Source organism: Rutidosis leptorrhynchoides, chromosome 4 (assembly GCF_046630445.1).
Source record: "Rutidosis leptorrhynchoides isolate AG116_Rl617_1_P2 chromosome 4, CSIRO_AGI_Rlap_v1, whole genome shotgun sequence".
Taxonomy (NCBI): domain Eukaryota; kingdom Viridiplantae; phylum Streptophyta; class Magnoliopsida; order Asterales; family Asteraceae; genus Rutidosis; species Rutidosis leptorrhynchoides.
The window spans coordinates 572,792,981-572,814,895 of record NC_092336.1 but is presented as its reverse complement, the minus strand read 5'-3'; the positions used below and the strand labels follow the sequence as shown (position 1 = coordinate 572,814,895).

The 21,915-nt window shown below is 34.1% G+C and overlaps 1 protein-coding gene across 2 annotated transcripts; it reads right to left on the bottom strand.

The window, feature by feature from the left end:
• Window positions 1–10,448: 10,448 nt before the first annotated feature.
• On the bottom strand, window positions 10,449–13,257 carry LOC139845427 (proline-rich receptor-like protein kinase PERK4). 2 transcript variants are annotated; one of them, XR_011758307.1, is made up of 8 exons: window positions 12,766–13,257; window positions 12,574–12,657; window positions 12,387–12,457; window positions 11,698–11,774; window positions 11,301–11,442; window positions 10,947–11,108; window positions 10,622–10,846; window positions 10,449–10,541 (listed from the first exon to the last, which is right to left on the bottom strand). XR_011758307.1 is itself a non-coding variant. In XM_071835686.1 (7 exons), the coding sequence occupies exons 1-7, from the start codon at window positions 13,205–13,207 to the stop codon at window positions 10,733–10,735; spliced, it is 1,092 nt and encodes a 363-aa protein (XP_071691787.1). In that variant the 5' UTR covers window positions 13,208–13,257; the 3' UTR covers window positions 10,599–10,732. The 2 variants fall into 2 exon arrangements, 1 of the variants encoding a protein (XP_071691787.1); XM_071835686.1 differs by lacking the exon at window positions 10,449–10,541 and having other exon boundaries at window positions 10,599–10,846.
• Window positions 13,258–21,915: the final 8,658 nt, after the last annotated feature.

Here is a 21,915-nt window from a genome sequence, read left to right as displayed (position 1 = left end):
TATGTTAAAACATGCCTTAGAGTACGTAGGATACTTAACTTGATCACATGATGCGTTATGACCGTTAGTGTCACTTAACGTTTCGATTAAACCGCGAACTGCGCGCACGTTTAACTTTTGTCGTAATCGGAATATTATGACTACGGAATGCTAATTATTATTTTATAATAATAATTACTTGGGTTTATGGATGCTTAACTATGCGTAGTAATTTAATTATGCTTACTAGTTAGTCTTGTTGGACTTTCTACCTTGTTGGACTTAAGCCCACCCTACTCTAGCTAGTAGCCCATTTATTTAGCCCACTTATTAATTACTAGTGACCCATTAATAAGTAAGACAAATGCCCATTTATTAGAGGGAACATGCTAGCATTTATGTCAAGTATTATCCCTAATGTTGCATGAGATACCAACATAAGTTCCTACTTTAGACAACCATTAACCAAAAAGTAAATCTTGTCTCCCCCTCCCCCTACCAAAAATCACGACCACAAGGCCCTCCCCCCACCCTCATTTCACTATAAATACAAGCCTCATTCCTCTCATTTTAACACTTGCTTTCATTTCAAATTCACACACACTCACTCTCTAATTCTCTCTAGTTCTTTCTCTCTCTAAAAGTGTAAGTAATTTTGAACTTTTCTTCTTCTTCCCCTTCTATTATTTTCGTGACCATCATCATCATCAAAGGGTCTTGCTTTTTAGCTTTGATCTTGATTACATCTTGTAGATTCAAACATGGATTTGAATCCTTCAAGAACATGGAAGATTCAAGCTTTCTAGCTTTGAATCTTCACCAACTTTGTAGATCTAAAACTTTTTAGCTTTAATCTTGTTATTTTGTATTAAAGATTCAAACTTGTGTTTGTAATCTTCATGTAACTTAAAGATCCAAGCTTTATGCTTCAAGATCTTCAAGAACAATCAAGATGCAAGCTTTCTAGCTTGGATCTTCATATCTTTTGTGGATCTAAGTTTTCTAACTTATGATCTCATTAATTTTTTATAAAGATCAAAACTTGTGTTTATGGTCTTCATGTAACTTAAAGATCTAAGCTTTATGCTTCAAGATCTTCAAGAACACTAAAGGTTCAAGCTTTCTAGCTTTGTGACCTTATAACTTGTGTGAAAGGGATCCAAGCTCTCTAGCTTAGGGTTCCATCACTTTGTTTGACTTAGATCATGTTCATACTTGTTTGATTGATGTAAAGTTTGTAACTTTGTTTGTAAATAGGACTTGTATTTGTGTTAAGACTAAGAATAAGATGTAACCTTGGTTCATCATCCATCTAAGACTCTTAAATGAGTTGTGTTATTACTTGGCCTTAACATATTGTATATTGATGGTAGAATCTTGGTCAAAAGTGATGCTAAACCATCAACGAGTTGTACACTTGAAGCTACAAGCATCAAGGATGAGAACCGTGATGAGCATCAAGCACCAAGAACCCCACCGGAGCACTTATTCACTGTTTTTCGGGATCTGATCAGTAACCTGGGCTACTGTAAAGTTGATTTTCAGTTAGTTCGGTTCGAGTAGATGATTTTCCGTTTAGACCTCGTCTTAATTCGAGTTACGGTTTAGGATTTATGGCCTTCCGAAAGTCATTACACCCTTTAACGTTGTGCTGAAATTTCTGACCTACTCGCACTTAAACCGTTGCCACGGTCAAACGAAGACGAGTTTGGAGAAATTGGACAGAAACTAGGGGACTCATATACGGAGCCATAGCCACTGATTACGCGTCTTTTCGATTTACGTAGAGGTCGTAGCAGCTGACCGAAGTCAGCCTATTGTTTCGATCTCTATTCTTGTCAAACTTACTTGGCTTTTATGATGATGAATGATGATGATGATGACACTTAAACTTATTTTATGCACTATTAGAACTTATAAAGACAACCTACTGACCTAGTAACCTTTGATTTAGGTTGACGGCCTTTCGGACCAACTTACTATTTGCACACTTTCATTACCGACTTTACTGCTTTTATCACTGTGAGTTATAGCATCCCTTTTTTTACTTATACTATTTTTGAGACTGAGAATACATGCACTTTTTATGTTTTACTTACTTGACACGAGTACTTAAACTTTACATATGTGTGGGTTATACAACGGCATAAAGATTCCCCTTAGCACGGTAACGTTTAACTATTAGTTTTGAACCGGTAGACGCGAATATTAGATATGGATCCATAGGGTTTGACATCCCCACTCGGGCTAGTCGCGATAGCACTTAACGGGTGTTTAATACTTCGAGGACATACGCACTCGCCAGGTGTACTTTTAGGGGGTGATATTTATATTTACGTTAAGTCTAGTTACCATGTGCTCACGGTTATACATATGCTTTTCATACTGTTTTGAAACATTGAAATCTCGTGGTCAATCTTATATTACTGATACAACTTAAACTATAGCTCACCAACATTATTGTTGACGTTTTTAAGCATGTTTTCTCAGGTGCTTAGAGGTTTGTTGCTTCCGCTGTTAGACTTGCTGTCATGCTGTTTAGACTTGCTGTTAAGGACCTGCTGTGTTAGATAACCGCTGCATGACTTAGAGATGTCTCAATCATGAAACTTTTAATTTGCATTCACAACTTATGTTATTTGAATAATGGCTTTGTAATGACCTCTGTGTCACGTTATCTTTTGTAAACACTATGTTTTTATGAATGCAAACTGGTTTTCAAACAGCATGTAGTATTCAACCGTGTAAAGATCCTGTTGTTGACGAATCGTACACGATGGTTTTGTACGGGGCGTCACACTATTCATAACAAATAAGACAAATTTTGTCTACTTGCTGTTAAGGACCTGCTGTGTTAGATAACCGCTGCATGACTTAGAGTTGTCTCAATCATGAAACTTTTAATTTGCATTCACAACTTATGTTATTTGAATAATGGCTTTGTAATGACCTCTGTGTCACGTTATCTTTTGTAAACACTATGTTTTTATGAATGCAAACTGGTTTTCAAACAGCATGTAGTATTCAACCGTGTAAAGATCCTGTTGTTGACGAATCGTACACGATAATTTTGTACGGGGCGTCACACTATTCATAACAAATAAGACAAATTTTGTCTATTAGTTATATTGTTAATGTTAATGATAATGTGTAAAAGGTGTGGCAAAAAAAGGAAGTTGTGATAAAAGCGGCAAAAATTTTTACTGGGGGCGAATTTTTTTTTAAAAACGTATGAATATTTTTGGCAAAATATAGAGGTTTTGAGGCAAAATATAGAGGTTTTGAGGCAAAATATAGAGTTTTTTTAGGCAAAATACGAAAATTTTGGGGCAAAATATAAAGACTTTGGGGCAAAATAAAATTTCATCGAAAGCAAAATGAAAAAACCTACAAAATTTGCACTAAAATTGGAATCTACTAGGTCCCACCCTGCCTTTTTTTTTCCGCCCCTGGTTCAGTACGTCAAAGAAAAATGAAAGCTGAATGGCTGAATGGTAACTGTAAAGTTATGAAAATGTGATGGCTAGTGTGGAAATAACACCACTTTGGTCAATAACTTGTGTTGACCTAGTGCAAATAACGATTGGCAACAGAGGAACAGTGCGATTAAAAGCATAGCATTCTGCTTTCTTCGTTGCCTTCTGCTGAATCATCTTCATCAAGAAAGAAGAGAAATGCTTGAATCTTTTCGATATTCATATATCAACCTCATGGTTCGATTTTTGTCTCTTACTATTGATTAAGTGTGTTTTCTATATTGTTCTAATTTCTGTAATGTTACAAATAAAAATAAAATAAAATTAGGGTTTGAGTCGATATTTGGATTTGGTTGTTGTAGAGTCTTGTACGTTTTGTATCTTTCGAGTATGAATTAGAATATATGCATAAGTTATTACAGATCTATCGATTTTTAAAATGGGTTCAACTACTTTTTATGTTGGTTTCTTCAAATTGCGTGTTAACTTTCCAATACTTTAAATTTATATTTATTTATGGTTTATGAACTATCAGAATCACTTTCATTTTTTACATATCCTCTTTATATATATATATATATATATATATATATATATATATATATATATATATATATATAACTTAAATAATTGTTTGTAATTTGTAATTGACGAATTTAATCAAGTTCACACGACTCACACGTCGCTTGCTACATATATTACTCATATAAGATATTCAAACTAATTAGCGATTTGTCACTGCAAAACACGATGATGCTATCATGGTAATAACAAGACGTACTGTTTTGACAACTTAACTGTTTTTTTAATCTTTCCTTTATATCATTCGTAATTTGGTTACAATACAATGTGACAAACTGCGTTGCTTTAAATATATTAAGTTTTGGATTAGCATACCTCTCAATGTAAGTCTAAGACGAGTACAAGTGCAATTAACTCTAATTGTTCATATTGTTGTCTGTTTGTCTACATCAGGTAAAAAAGTTTGCATATCTCAACTTCATGTGCTACTGTCGATTTATGCGACATCGAGATGCATCTTCATTGCTCTTCTCTTATGAAAACTGCATGGCAGGCCAATTAGATGAGCTTGTATGACGTTGATCAACTACTAAACACTTCGACAGGCCAATATAGAGTTGCCTTCTTTGAACGGCTAAACATTTAAGCTTCTCCTTGTTCGAGTTATCGGGGAGGGTGAGTATTGGGAACACTTTTCCTGACCACTACAAAATGTGCTGTTTGTAAGAGTTGAACTTTAGATATCACAAAATGCGACTACTTTAGCGGACTACAATGACTATTGACTAGCTAACACTCCTTTATAACCACACTACACATGAACACTATTAATGTAGCTTGTTTGTTTTTTTTTTTTAAAAGGCAAATTAATGAAGTGTTTAGGGTGTTTCACAGTGTTGGAAGCTTCGACGAGCCCAACACACCCACTATAGAGGACCTAGGTTATACTCACTCACTACACCAACACTTTGACGTTGGTTAGCCTTTAATTTTTATGAATCCTTAGTGCACAATGTACTTAGGCGACAGTGTCGACCATATATGTTTAGGCGGTATAACCGACCATGTATTACTTAGGCGGCAGAGCCGACCATATAATAAGAACAACAAAAGTGCACTAAGAACTTAAACACAAACTAAGGCTTGATCGGGAAACTTAACAAAGAACACTTTTATTAATACAAAATACAATTACAATATTACTTACTTATAAGTTTTCTCTTCTCTAACTCACACTCTTCTTACTTCCTCACAACTCTCACAACACAAATGAAACTCTCACTCCTATTTATACTACTCCATGGAAGTTTCTAGAAACTAGATATTTTCATAGATATATATATAAATATCTAGATATTTTTATACATATAAATATCTAGATATTTCTTACACACATAAATATCTAGATTTTTCATTACATTTTAATATCTAGATACATATTAATATCTAGATATTTTACCCATATACATATACTAATTCTATATTATTCTAAATTTGCATTGTATTTTAACACTCCCCCTCAATGCAAATTTTCTTCCAACGATGTCTTGCAGACCATTCCAAGTGCTTCTCTGAATTTTGTAAACTTCGGTTTACTTAGGCTCTTGGTGAAAATATCTGCAACCTGTTCATCTGTCTTTGTTCGCATCATCTTGATCTCTCCTTCAAGGACCTTCTCGCGAACATAGTGATAGTGCACTTCTATATGTTTTGTTCTCGCATGAAAGATTGGATTTTCTGCTAGACGAATAACTGATAGGTTATCGCAGAAAAGCTTTACTTGATAATCTGTTGATTGATGAAGATCTTCCATTAGTTGCTTCAACCACATAATTTCTTGTGTTGCTGATGCTGCCGATCGATATTCTGCTTCAGTGCTTGACAAGGATACTGTTGGGTGTCTCTTGCTGCACCATGATATTACTCCCGATCCAAGACTAAACATGTATCCAGTTGTTGACCGTCGTGTATCATAGTCTCCAGCGTAGTCGGCGTCACAATATCCAGTCACGTGACATTCTTTTGTTTTCTTGTATAAAATACCAAAGTTAATAGTGCCTTTAACATACCTTAAGATGCGTCGTACAACATCAAGGTGAGGCTTCTTCGGATTGCTCATGTATCGACTAACCACTCCAACTGCATAAGATATATCTGGCCGGCTTAGTGTGAGATAAATAAGACTTCCGACCATCTTTCGATACATGGTAACATCTTGAAGACTTTTTCCTTCATCTGCTCGTAGTTTTGTATTCGGATCCATCGGAGTTGAGATAGGTTTGCAATTAAGCATTCCGTACTTTTGTAAAAGATCTCGCGCATATTTCTGTTGTCCCAGAAATAATCCTTCTATTTTCTGCTCTATTTCGAGTCCAAGAAAATGTTTGAGTTCTCCAAGCTCCTTCATATGAAATCTGATAGACATATTCTCTCTTGTTCTTTGGATCTCCTCATAGTGATCTCCCGTGATGATTAAGTCATCCACATATACTAGCACTATGGCTAGTTTTCCTTGATCTTGTTTCACAAATAAACTAGAATCTGAAGGAGCAACTGTGAAACCACTTTGTACTAAGAACTCGCCAATCTTCCCATACCAAGCTCTTGGAGCCTGCTTCAAGCAGTATAGTGCTTTCTTTAATTTGCAGACATGCTCAGGATGGATCTTGTTCTCAAAGCCTCTTGGTTGCTCCATATAAATGTCTTTGTCAAGTTCTCCATGTAAGAAAGCGTTCTTGACATCCATCTGCCATAACTTCCAAGATTTGCTAGCAGCTAAAGCTAGTAGAGCTCGAATTGTTGTGATCTTCGCCACTGGACTAAACGTTTCTTCATAATCCAGCCCATATTGTTGAGAAAAACCTCTAGCAACAAGTCGAGCTTTATACCTTTCAATGGAGCCATCTGATCGAGTCTTCACCTTGTAAACCCATTTACAAGATATTGGTTTTACATCTTTTGGCTTTGGAACTAAACTCCATGTCTGGTTTTCTTTTAGTGCATTAATTTCTTCTTCCATCGCTTTCTGCCATTCTTGACTTTGTGCTGCTTCTTCATAAGTGGAAGGCTCAATAGGTATTGATTCATCCACATGAGCAGCATTGGCATACCTCGGATTAGGTTTCCTCGACCTTGTTGATCTCCGTAATTCTTGCACATGCTCCTCGGCATCCATTTGACTTGGACGAACCTCTTCGGATGTAGATTGATGTACCCCAGTTTTCCATGGACTCGTTTCCTTAGAGTACGACCCTTCTCCTTCTTTTATTGGATCCAATATCTGCTCTTTAGGTACTTCTTTTTCTTCTGGACCTTCTTCTAATCCATGAGATTCTGGAAGCTCTATCTTTTGAGGTGACCACCATGAAGAAGCTTCATCAAATACCACATTTCTTGAAGTATGGCATTTTCCAGTATTTGGATCACAACATCTCCATCCTTTTCTTGATTCATCATAACCGACAAAAATGCACCGAATTGCCTTCTTATCAAATTTGCTTCGTAGATGATCTGGAACGAAGACGTAGCATACACATCCAAAAACCTTGAAATGGTTGACGGTCGGCTTGATCTTCCATAATCTTTCATATGGTGAAATATGCCCCAACTTTGTTTGTGGAAGCCTGTTAATCACGTACGATGCCGTCCTCATACATTCGGCCCAAAATCTGCCTGGTACATTCTTACCATGAAGCATACTTCGACAAGTTTCAGCAAGGTGACGATTCTTGCGTTCCGCCACTCCATTCTGCTGTGGAGTATTGGGACAAGTTAATTGTCTTCTAATCTTGTGCTTCTCAAGATAGATATTGAACTCAGTCGATAAATATTCTCCTCTATTATCTGTGCGTAAGCACCGGATCTTAGTATTGAGCTTACTTTCTACCTTGTTCTTGAACTCTTTAACTTCAGAAAAGTCTCCGACTTCTCCTTCATGAAGTAAACCCACACATATCTTGAGAAGTCATCAATGAATGTCACCATATATTTCATACCTCCAAGTGATGTTTGTTTCACTGGGCCGAAGACATCTGAGTATATGAGCTCTAGTGGTGTCTTGGACTGATGCTCTGACTCCTTGAATGGCAATTGGTGAGCTTTGCCAAATTGACATCCAGCACATATTGTATCTGTTCGGATATCAATTTGAGGAAGGCCATTTACTATGTGTTTCACCATCATCTCCTTTAACTTGTTGTAGCCCACATGCCCAAGACGTTCATGCCAAAGATCAGCCGTCTCATTCTTTCGAGTCTTATCGACATATGCCGTTTCAGCAGATAGTACATAGACCGACTCTATTCTTCTTCCTTGCATAATTGGATTGCCAACCACCTTCACTCTCTTGAATACGGACACATCTTCTGGTCCAAAGAGCACATAATTCCCTCCTGCTGTCAATTGTGGTACTGATAGTAAATTCTTCTTTAGGCCAGGGACAAGATACACCTTCTCGAGTTGGAGCTTATGAGAGCCGCCTTCATTTGGAATTATTGTCTTTCCAATGTGAGAAATAGACAACCTTGAATTGTTGGCTGTCAACACGACTCTCTTTCCTTTGTAATCCTCCATTTCTTGCAGCTTCGTCACATCGTTGGTCATATGATTCGAGCACCCAGAATCGATGATCCAATCATCTTTGTAGTTTATTTTTGACTTTAAGGTTGCTGCAAGAGCTTGATCATCCATGTCAGCTTCAACGGAGAGTCCTGCTTCTGCATCCCATGTTTCCTCATTAATGGTTGCTTCGAATGTGACCTCTTTCTTCTCATCTCTTGCGGCGGCCACATTTCCTTCAAAAGTTTGCCTTCTGGGGAATCTACAATCTCGAGCAAAATGACCCTTCTTGCCACAATTGAAGCATTCACCATTCTTTCTCTTATCATTTTCCCCGTATTGTTGGCGATGATCTCTTCTTCCTTGTTGAGCTCCCCCTGAAGCGTTGCCTTTTGATTTTGGGTGACCCTTCCACCCATATGTCTTACTTTCTTTCATCGCCTCTTGTTTTCGAGATGTTGCTTTCTTCTTATTTGTGAAGAGTGCATCTTCTCCGTCTTTTATGGTTACTTCATTCATCTGCTTGGCTAATGCCTCTTGATTAGCCAATAAATTCTCCAGCTCTATTAATGATGGTTGAGTAGGCCATCCTCTCACAGCGGCTATAAATCCATTATACTCGGATCTTAAGCCATGGATGATAATTCTCTTCATCCTTGCATCACTCACTTTCTCTTCAGGAGCAAGCTGAGATATCTCACGGCAAATAGATTTCACCTTGGTGAAATACTGAGAAATAGATAGACTTCCTTGTGAGATACCTGCGAGCTCATTTTCCAAGAGCTGGAGTCGTGCTTCATTCTTCTTTGAAAATAATTTTTCAAAAGTTTCCCAAGCTGCCTTTGGTGTTTTCTCGTCACGGATGTGCTCCAATAGATCCTCCTCGATTGTAGTCTTCAATATAAATAAAGCCTTCCCGGCCTTGATGTTCCATTTTCTCAAGGCTTCGGCATTTTCTTTCGGTGGAGGCGTAGTGTCACTACCAGCAACTATTTCCCATAAATCCTGTCCTTGTAGGTAGGATTCTATACAAGTCCGCCAATAACCATAGTTGTGGTTATTGAGACTCTTGATTCCACTGCTCGTACTTGCAAGATCTGCTATCATGACGTCCAACGTCCAATAAGCTTGGTCCCAGACCGATGAGCTTTCACAGTTCCTAACTGTGCTCCGACAGAATCTCCCTTAGAGCCTTGGTGAAAACAAGTCAATGTAAACGTCTAACGTTTACCGATTTCCTCCACTAGAAATGGTCCCAAACGACCCGCTCTGATACCAATTGTTGGAAGCTTCGACGAGCCCAACACACCCACTATAGAGGACCTAGGTTATACTCACTCACTACACCAACATTTTGACGTTGGTTAGCCTTTAATTTTTATGAATCCTTAGTGCACAATGTACTTAGGCGACAGTGTCGACCATATATGTTTAGGCGGTATAACCGACCATGTATTACTTAGGCGGCAGAGCCGACCATATAATAAGAACAACAAAAGTGCACTAAGAACTTAAACACAAACTAAGGCTTGATCGGGAAACTTAACAAAGAACACTTTTATTAATACAAAATACAATTACAATATTACTTACTTATAAGTTTTCTCTTCTCTAACTCACACTCTTCTTACTTCCTCACAACTCTCACAACACAAATGAAACTCTCACCCCTATTTATACTACTCCATGGAAGTTTCTAGAAACTAGATATTTTCATAGATATATATATAAATATCTAGATATTTTTATACATATAAATATCTAGATATTTCTTACACACATAAATATCTAGATTTTTCTTTACATTTTAATATCTAGATACATATTAATATCTAGATATTTTACCCATATACATATACTAATTCTATATTATTCTAAATTTGCATTATATTTTAACACACAGTTTTGTATGTACCTGCATCACAATATAGAAGGAAAAAAACTAGAGTTGTAAACATAAGAAAATAAGAAGCCGTCGGGCAAAAACCAAATGCATTCATCCTTCACCTACAAGAGAATTTATGCTATTTCACAACAAGCATCATACTAAAGACTATGCGAGGACCATCTAATTGGTTGTTGCCTACCTTTAATTAGTCTTTTATCATACAATAGTTTTAGCTCCTGGATCGCATACATGTGGATTTAACGTACTGCACTCAGTATATTCCCGACTCCTATATTCAGTTACTACCGTTTTATGCATGCATATCGATTTTAGGGCTTCCACTTGAGCTATTTGTGTCGCTCGCTGTCTTATTTGCCTTATTCAAGTCATCCATCGAGACATCACCTTCTAGTACACGCACAATCTGTCAAAAAAAAGAAAAAATTAAAAAAGTTAAGACCCATAATGCATGATCTTAGTTATTATACATTAATATTAAATCTTATAAATCTTATAACACATACCTGGCTCATTTTAGGGCGTTTCTTTGCAGAATGTTGAAGGCAAGCAATTGCACATGATACCATACGATGCATCTCGTTCCTGTTATAGTTACCTTCCAAACGCGGATCCACTATCTCGTCAAAACTTCCCCCCTCTGATACTTGCATTAAGACAGGGCTAGCCTGCATAAACACGACAAATAGTAATTGTCGTAATATCAAGAAATGCACACATAATATAATTTATTAGAGATTAGATGTCACATTTTCGACTCATTGATCATGAATAATCCTACTTATATACAATGCAATACCACAACACTGAAAAGAAAAGAAGAATATTTAAATAATTTACAAAAAAGCTACTTGTTTTACCCAATCGAGTAATGTATCGTCTTCGCTATCAAACTCCACTGCTTTTCTTCCTGTGATTAGTTCCAATAGCACGACTCCAAATGAGAAAACATCAGATTTTTCTGTTAACTTGCCGGTAGATGCATATTCAGGTGCAACGTACCTGTACATTAATGAGATGCCCGTTGTTAATTAGCAGGATGTGTTATTAGTGATGATATTATATCAGCAATCAACAATTAACAATTATACTAAGGTAGCCTAGTGATTTATCCCAAAGGTCTCATGTTCAAACTTCTAACTAACAAGTAACGACATATATCTTAGGATGGATAAATAAAAGGGTCGGTAATAAGGAAAAAAAAATTGAAAAATAAACATTTGTGTTAAATTCTGAACAATAACTATAATAATGTACCCGAATGTCCCCATGACTCGTGTTGAAACATGAGTGTTTTCTTCCGCTGAAAGTTTTGCCAAGCCAAAATCTGCTACCTGCTCAGTTAAGTAGCATTTAAGAAACAGTAACATTTGTATGTGTTAGTGCATATTTTTGATCCATAGTTCGATATTACTTTGAATTGTAATTTAGTCATATTGCGTTGAACTTTGTATTGGGAATCGAGACTATTGAATGATAGATATTGTGCATGAATGTGTGAATCAGTAGTTAAACTGACCAGACAGTTGGTTAACTGACGAAGTCAGTCGACCGACTAAATACACTGTCGGTCGACAGTGCAAGGTCGGTGTAAGTTGATCTTCGGTCGACTAAACGTGATAACCGACCGACTGACAAAGTCAGTCGAACGAATGTCGCTGCAGACAGCATAAATACAGGTTTCGTGGTTCTTTGATAGTTTCCACACTCCCATATGTTATCGTTCCCAGACCTCCAACCCACTTAATAACACCTTCAAGAAATCGTTCTAATCTAGATTTAGGTCTAGGTTCGACTAATTCGGTCCTGTGAACAACCCGTTATTCGATTGAGTCTGGTTCTAGTGTTTTCCGCATCTAGATCGAGTCTAGATTGATTCTAAGGTCCAACAACAACGTCTACAATATGTAATCTTTATAGTTTTGGTTCTAGGTTGCTACTTGTACCTTTGCCTCGTAGTGGTTGTCGATTAGTATATTTGCGGCCTTAATGTCTCTATGGATAATGCGAGGATTACCTACGAATCATGAAAGACAGTTATCAGCGTATTTATAACTGTTCTTATGTTGTTTCAAAGGCGAATTGATAGGTAGATTTTGGAAAAATTGAATTAAGACTTGAAATAGTCCTTACAATCTTCATGAAGATAAGAGAACCCTTTAGCCGATCCTAAAGCGATTTTTAATCTCGTTGAGCAGTCTAGAACTGAGCGATTACCTACAGAGTAAACCATGAACAACAACAACAACAACAACAACAACGTTTAACTGCAATTTTGTAAGAATATGCAAAAAATAACATTAATGATTTCGGATTAGTGCATACTTTTAAGATGGTATTCAAGAGTACGATTGGGGATAAATTCGTAAACCAACATTCTTTTTGCATCCGCGATACAATATCCAACAAGAGATACAAGGTGACGATGATGCACTCGACTAATAATTTCCACCTCTGCTTGAAATTCACGTTCGCCTTGACCACTACCGGCTCTAAGGCTCTTAACCGCTATTTCTTTTCCATTAGGTAAAATGCCTTTATATACATACCCGAACCCACCTTGTCCTAAAAGCAAAGACCTATCAAAACCACGTGTGGCTGTGGCTAACTCATCGTATGTAAATACACTCTTACTAAACCCCATGGCTAGCCCTGGGTGCGCAGGAGGTAAGGGAGACCGATGGTGTCCAAACACGCCCGTGTGATCACCATTATTTGACCCGGGTGATTCAAAATTTCTCGAACCATTTGCACTTGTTGGTGGCATCTTTAGATGAATCTCTTTGGGTTGTGGTTGTTGGTCCACTGTTTTTCGTTCAATATCTACATTAAATCATAAACTTAGAATATATAAGTATATAAACGTCACAAAACAATGACATATATTATATACTAGTACTTTTATTTTTGTGATGTTTTTTCCTTCTTTTACAACAACAACAGCAACAAAACATGCAAATAAGGATGAGCAAAAGTAACAATGTTGCCCCTGCAATTGCTCCTATTAAGATGGCTTTATCGTTCGAATCACCACTCCCTAACGATTTTCCGTTAATAAAAGGTATCATTTTATGTAAAGGTGGGAGTTTCCATCCGTCATTTGAATCGTATTTAGAGTTATGATCGTGGTTTTTGTTTTTCTTGTTGTCGGAAGAACCTGAATTCTTGGATGGTGATGACATTTTGAAATTTTACTCCGAACGGCAGGGTAAACCCCGCCGCTCCTCCTAAACTTGATCCTGAAAAACATGAACAAATGTTGATAAATATAATTTTGCATAGTATGAAGATTTGTTTTTTGTTTGTGTTTGATGACATGAAAGATATACCTATAGGAGAAGGGCAGGGTTGATTTGTAAGGAAGTAGACAAAAGATAGGATGTGCAAAACAAACAATGAAACCTTTGAGTAATCTCGTACACCTAATAATTAGGAACCTTTAAATTATGCTCCTAGCATTTGTTCTATTTTCACGCATGAAGATTACTATTATTATTCAATTTTGTCAACCGGTTGTTGTTTTGTTATGACTAAATTGACTTTCAATTTTCCCAATCTGAAAAGAGTTCAAAGGTTAAATTTAAGACCATTTCTAAGAATGAACGGCAAAATTGGAGTGTTGAGGGGTTGAGTGATTGACGGACGTGCTGAACTAGTAAATAATGGTGTAGCGTGGTGCTGAGTGGCGTATTGAGTGATATGTTAAAATATGATTGAAAGTTTGATAAAAAATGAATATAAAAATAAAAATGGGACCAATAAAAAAAAGACATGTGACAACATGCCACATTTTCTTCACGTGCTACTAGCAAGCACGCCATCAACACACACAGGGGCGGAACATTGTGGAGACGGGCCCGCCCCAGCTGGATTTTATTTTAAAAAAAAATTACACTAAAGAAAATAAAAATTTTAATAAAAACTAAGGTTTTTTTTTTAGTGTTCGCCCCAGCTGTCATTGAAAAATTTAATAAAATTTTAAAGCCGCTCCATCTGTGATCGGGTTCAAGTTCCGCCACTGAACACACACCACTAGGGGTGTGCTAGGCTTCAAAATGTGGCAACACGCCATTGTTATTACTGTTATTCACGATCTAATTCCACAATGGAGTTTAAACTTGTACGAGTATATTTTAAAGTTGTTCACATGTGAACTTGAACCTATAATTTTTGGGTTAGAGAAACACTTCGATATTCCTAGACCAATGACTAGTTGGTACAATAAACTTATAAACACTTTTTTATTCACATCGACTGTCGTCTCAAACAAGCCAAAATGATTAGACTAAATAATGATAGGCTAAGCTATGAATGTTAAACACCGATTTCAGTTTGAGAACTCAAATGATTCATATAAATGTACTCAATATCATGCTTCGATATTTAAACTTTGACGTAACACCTTTAAAAAGCTCACTTGATCGAGTCGCGTAAGTCAAGTTAAACTTATACAGTACTATTTTAATTTTCAGAATGCTAATTCAACTTTGGAGATATAATAAAAAGCTCATTAATCTTGTACATCCTAATCCTAATATCCTATCTCCTACCCTATATCATATTCCTATACAACGTAATTTAAGGATCTAAAGAATTACTATATTATCTAAATCATAAAAATGGTGAATAATAACTAGGGATATTTTCGTCATTTCATTTTTTAATTCTAATTAAATTTTACTACACCAACATAGACCCCACACTTTTTTCGAATATTCAAATCGACCCCCCAAACAGGGGATAAAGTGTCAAATAACCATTTTCATAAAAAATCTTAAATAAACTCCACCCAAATATTCAACGGGTCATATCTTCTCGCTCGCAACGAGTTAAATTTTTCCGACACCATCGTTAAACTCGAAATAATTTTAGGAACACAATGTCACTAACTATACGCAAAACGGACGTTTTTTAAAAAACGCTAAAAAATTGGGGTACTTTTCATACACGCTGATTTTGCGTTAAATTTTTAAAAGTCGATAATTACGTAGCTAAACACGGAGATGGACATATATTGTTATTTTGCGTTAAATTTTTAAAAGTCGATAATTACGTAGCTAAACACGGAGATGGACATATATTGTTAATTTAAAATAACATTTAAATCTTTCACGGGTTATATGTCACACCCTCAAATAGGGTCTGGGGTATTTGTGACTAATTATATCAAATTACAGTTGTATAAACGAGAACGACTATATACGAGACGTTTTATTGAGTTTTGCAGCGGAAGATAAATAGATTACATTGTATTTAGAGCAATAAATGTCTTTAATTGATATGATATGTAATGAAGACTCCAAGCATAGCAAGCAATCATCATCAAATTAGCAAATGCAAGTCTTTCAAATTATCCATGAATGACTCGTTGAAATGTTGCTTTCAATTAGCAAATACACAGCGGAAGCATTATTTATGACCTGAGAATAAACATGTTTTAAAAAGTCAACACGAGGTTGAGTGAGTTCATAGGTTTATCATAAATCAATAGTTCAATATAGCATTAGACCACAAGATTTCAGTTTAAAGTTGATTAATACCAAATATATCAATCGAAAGAGTTGTTGTTTGTAATATCGCGACTAAACAAAGTTACCCAGTGACACTTGTTATTCATGTCGTTGAATCATTATTATGTAGTCAAAGACCAACGGTCAACTGACTAGAGATGTCACTCTCAATAGCGATAATCACAATAACTAAGCTTGCATCTTATACCTCAGCAATTAACGATATTACGGCAGGGATTTAGCATGACAAAGCACGTATATAGCATAAAAGTTTGAGTACTTGTGTCTAACGTGTAAAACAGTTATAAAAGTTGCGCAAGTATTCTCAGCCCAAAAATATATATATAAAGGGAGCTATGAAAACTCACGATAGCGTATTTCGTATTTCGTATTTCGTAGTAAATATGTGTATGATGGCACTGAACAAGTGCAGAGTTGTCCTCGAATTCACGAACCTATATCAAGTATATATATTAACACACATACTTGTAATCGAATATGTTTATATATATTATTTCAATTGTTATATATTTCTGTATATATATACTTTTATATATATATATATATATATATAAGTATTTGTTTGATAAAATAATATTAATAATGATAATGAATAATGAATTGTATTATTTTGTAATAACAATAATAATACCACTAATAATACTAGTAATCATAAATTTAGTAGTAACATTAATAATAGTAAATTTTAATTTTAATTGTGCTAATACTAATACATGGTAACTTTTATTAGTAATAATAATAATTAAAATAGTTGTAATACTAATAATAACAATAACAATAATAATTAAAATCATAATAATAATAATGATAATAGTATGAATTATAAATTATATTAAATATAATAATAATAATAATAATCATGGTATTAGTATTAGTAATAATAATAATAATAATAATTAATTTAACAATAATAATAGTAAGAAAACTACCTTAGGAGCTTTTCTAATAAAAAAAAATGCCACCGCCCGGGCTCAAACCCGAGACCTCTCGCTCTCCCAACACCCACTATAACCATTCTGCCGTATGTTTCTTTCGATTTTAATACTCAAACCCAAAGTATATATCTCGTATATTTTATATGTCTTTCTTCTTCTATAATTCAAAAGGCCACAGACCCCTAATCCATTCTAACGACAATTTGGACTTTTTAATTGTAATTTAAATGTTATGTGTTGTGTGATTGTAATTAACAGAAAACAAAACAAACAAACAAAAAAATTTAAAATTGCTGCTGCTGTATTCGCGAAAAGAAAAAAAAAATAATAAATTTGATTTTGAAATTAATAGCTTTTTAGATCACAAGTTCAACATGAAATAGGTTGTAAATCGTTCGTATAAACTTCTTGAATCGTCAATTGATCCATAAACATCAAAAAAATTCAAATTTTACGATGAACACTCGGTTTGACTTTTTGAAAAATTAACTTTGACTCGAAAATTAAAGCTCGATATAATGAATTGGAAGCTAGGATTTTGCAGAAAGATCGTTTAGAGAATTCCTAACAATACTGCGTTTAAAGATTTTAAAATATAATTCGATTTTGTGGTTTTGTAAAATAGAACAAGAACAGAGATGCTTCGAGCTTTTTATTTATTTTTCTGTTTTTGATTTTCAATTACTGCAAATACACCCTATATATAACGATAATGATGATGTTATTTAGATGTGTAAAGCAGAAATTTTATCATTGTTTAGTGATAATGGATCGATGAGGATGATCAGAAGAATAAAAATATAGCAGATAAAATAAAAAAATAATCACGATGGAATAAAAAAATAAAAGCTGGTCACTATTATATAAAAAAATTAAAAAGCAGATCTGATAAATATTTAATCTGATTCGTACATTAATCTTGACTTTTTAATTTATTTTTAATTTTTAATTAATTATTAATTGATATATCAATAATAATAATACTATTAATAATAAAAATACTAATACTAATAATAATAGAATTAATAATAATATTAATAATAATAATAATAATAATAATACTATTAATAATAATTATATTGCTAATAATATGTAATATTAATAATAATGAAGATGATTATAATTATAATATTATTAATGATAATAATAATATTACTTTTACAATAATAAAAATTAATACAAATGTTAATAATGATATTAATAATAATAATAATATAACATTTATATGTTAACTTGTAATTAAATTCAATATATTAATATTATATATAATATATAACATATCTTGAATATTTAATACTTATACATTTTATATATTTATTACAATATACATATGATATTTATTATGTATAGAAATTATATGTGTGTGTATATATATATATATATATATATATATATATATATATATATATATATATATATATATATATATATATACATACATACATTTTTATTTACACACAAGATTCGTGAATCGTCGGAAACATTTGAAGTTAAATGAAATCATATAAAGTTTTTTGTTTAAATTTTGCCGGAAATTTCTGGGCTGTCACAGTATCCCCCTATTAATAGAAATTTCGTCCCGAAATTTAGTTGTTGCCATCAATCGGCGTTGTTTGCAAACAGGTGAGGATATTTTCATTTTATTTGGTCTTCACGTTCCCAGGTATGCTCGGGGCCTTGCGTGAATTCCAACGGATATAATATTGTTTTGTTTCAACAGTTTAAATCATACGAACCATAAATTCTACAGGTTATTTGATGTAGTGCATTTTATCATTAATGCAGAGGTTATCTAAAGGATTAACAAGAGTGTCATTTGACTAGGTTATCCTTAAAAGGAATGATGGTGCTATACAAGCATTTCAGTAAACTGAACACATGAAATGTATTATGAATAGTATTGAGCTCATTTAAAACTTTGCTGTTTATGCCACAATATTAGGGCAGACAAATAGAGAGGAGTTCGTGAAAATCACAGTTATGAAATTTGATAGAGATCATCCTTGTTTACAACAAGAATATTGTAATGATGAATATGAGTTGAAAAATAGAGTTTTATCACCTTTGAATAATATAATTCGATTATATGAAGAGTATAAATGAAGTTATCGTAAAAGATTAAAATGAGGAAATATCTGTTTGCTTTAACTTTTGACATAGTTATAGTTGTTTTCCGGATTTCAAGGGATTTAAAGAAAATCTTTGTAATCTATAAGATTTGATTCTCCGGTAATTAAGGGATTTTGGGATTTTCTTTGATTTAATGCGGTGAATTGCCTCGATTACTGTGTCTGGAATTTTGCTATAAATTAACTTCTGCCATTTCATTATCTTCACCACTTCTATACTTTTTTCCTCAATTCATACTTCCAAAAGATTCTTCAATATGCTTCATCCAGTTCTAATTCTGGATATAGTCCTGACTTTTATATCTATCGTTCTTCTTTTCCATCTGTCACCGGAAGAGTCTGTTTACTTCTACTATGCTCTTGGATTTATTGTGTTTTTAGTTCTCCCGTGTCTTTATATAGCTATACGCATTGATATACATGGTTTGTAATTTCTGTGCTGTTATCTGGCTTTATATTTTTCCTTATATGTCAGAGCTCTATGCTCTTGTTTTCTCTTCTCGACTTTAAGTAAAGCGAGTAATGGTCCAGAATTCGTAGGTGTGAAGTTTCAAATGGACCTAATGTTCTAATAAGAAAGGAACGTAATATCACAATTTGATTTGTTAAATTACTAGGATTACTGAGGATAGAACTATCAAGAATATATGTTCTTGATATGTTCAGAGATTAAATAGAATGTAAGAGTCGTGTAACATGGCAAATGATGATTATAAAGTCTATGAATCATCATCTTCCATTAAAAATTTAGCATGACTTACTGTAATATAACCACGTTGGCCTGACATCATTATATTATACTAACTCATGCTTCAATTCCCAACACTACTTCAAAACATTCAAAATTTAAACTTGTATGTTACAGAATATAGAAACTGTTACAGAATATAGAAACTAAAACAGTTTCCTTTATGATGTGATAAAGATATCGCAAAGAGATAATTAATTGTGAACAAGAATCGTTATGAATATATCTTCAGAAATATAAAGGATATTTATAACGAAAGATACGATGATATCTTAGAATTTCTAAGATCGAATGATAATGAGGAAAATCCTTCCGTAAAGATTTAGAATGCGTAAAAAGATCTTTTGTGGTTTTCATCAGAAATCGAATCATCTAGATTCTTTAATTACAGGTTTAGTCCTTGTGATTTGTCCACAGCTTCCTTCATGGTTTGCTCAATCCGTTTTCCAGTTCCAAATCTGAGCTTTTTAAATGTGTCATTCTTTATCATCAACCTTTTGGCCATTAAGACCATCTATAGCTTTTGCTGCTTCGTCAGTATTCTCAAGGTTAACGAATCTGAATCATTGATTATCAATCCGAGATGGTTTCAAGAAATTTTATTTTTAGATGATTAAACACTGATTGTAATCGTCAATGGATCTAATGGTTAACGAATAGGCGTTGTTGATTTCAAAAGTAATGAATGATAATTTCGGTGGTTTGATGTGATAATTCATCATAGAATACGAATGAATATAATTCATGAATGTAGTGATCTTTAGGAAGATAACATCTGCTAAAGCTTTACTTGAATTCTGATATTTCAAAATCAGAATATGTAATTGAATTTGTATGAAAATGATTGTGTATCGATGTGAAGGTAGTGAGTATAGTTAATGATTTATGAATCGAAATTGAAGAATGTACAGTGTATTAATGTGAGATATAAATATTTCTCGGGTATTACCTACCCGTTAAAATATTTTCACAATTAACTGTTTGTACAAAAGGATTTTTAATTACCATCTTTATGAAGATATACGTTCATATATATATTCTTCAGATGTAATCATGAATTTAATGAGTTAATATAATATTAAACTCATTTGATTTGCAGTTGAAACGAGAATAAATAATCTCCAAAACCTTAGAGATTTCATAATTGTCGCGAAATATTTCGCTAATAAAGTTATGATTCAATAGTTCATCGTTCATTGTTATAGATATACCTCGGTGTATGATGTTGGTGCTCGTGAAATCCGCAAGGCACGAATGATGTTTTCTAGAAAGTTTCGAGTACATCGAAAATGAAAGTATACAATCAATCATGTATTTGAGTAATAAACTTGGTTTATTATGAAATGGAGTTTATTGTGTTGAAGCAGTGATTAACGACTATTAAGTCATTAACGAAGGATGTACATTATAGCATATTAGTGATATGAATTAACCAAGTAGTACATACTAGTTAAGATTCACACGTAATAGCTTAGTACGAAAAGATTTATTATTGTTCCAAACCATATATATATATATATATATATATATATATATATATATATATATATATATATATATATATATATAAAGTATACATATATAATTCTTCAGAAAGAATGAGTCAATACATCTTAACTCATTATTACTAATATTCCTTGGTATCTATGGGGCGTATGATGTTCATGTTTGAGGTACTGAGTGTGATGTTGAGGCGTGGGATGCGGATGTTGTTGTTGATGAAGCTGATGCTGTTGGTGGTGATGCTGATGGTGCTTATAATGCTTGTGGTGTTGGTGGTACTGATGGTGATGCTGATGCTCTTAGATTTTGCACCATATTCTCCAGAGCCACTATTCGAGCGCGAAGCTCGTTGACTTCTTCTACTACACCGGGATGATTGGCGGTTCGGACAAGTGGATGAATAAGATCTAGAATTCTAGATATTATATACTCGTGGCGGGATATTCTGGAAATGAGGGTGAAAATAGTGTTCCGGATTGGTTCGTCGGTAAGTGCTTCAGGTTCTTCACCAATAGGGCAATGTGGTGGGTGAAAAGGATCACCTTCTTCACTTCTCCATTGATTGAGTGGACTACGAACTCACCCCCAATTCATCTAAAATAGATGATGGCTAATTGGTTCGTTTGTTC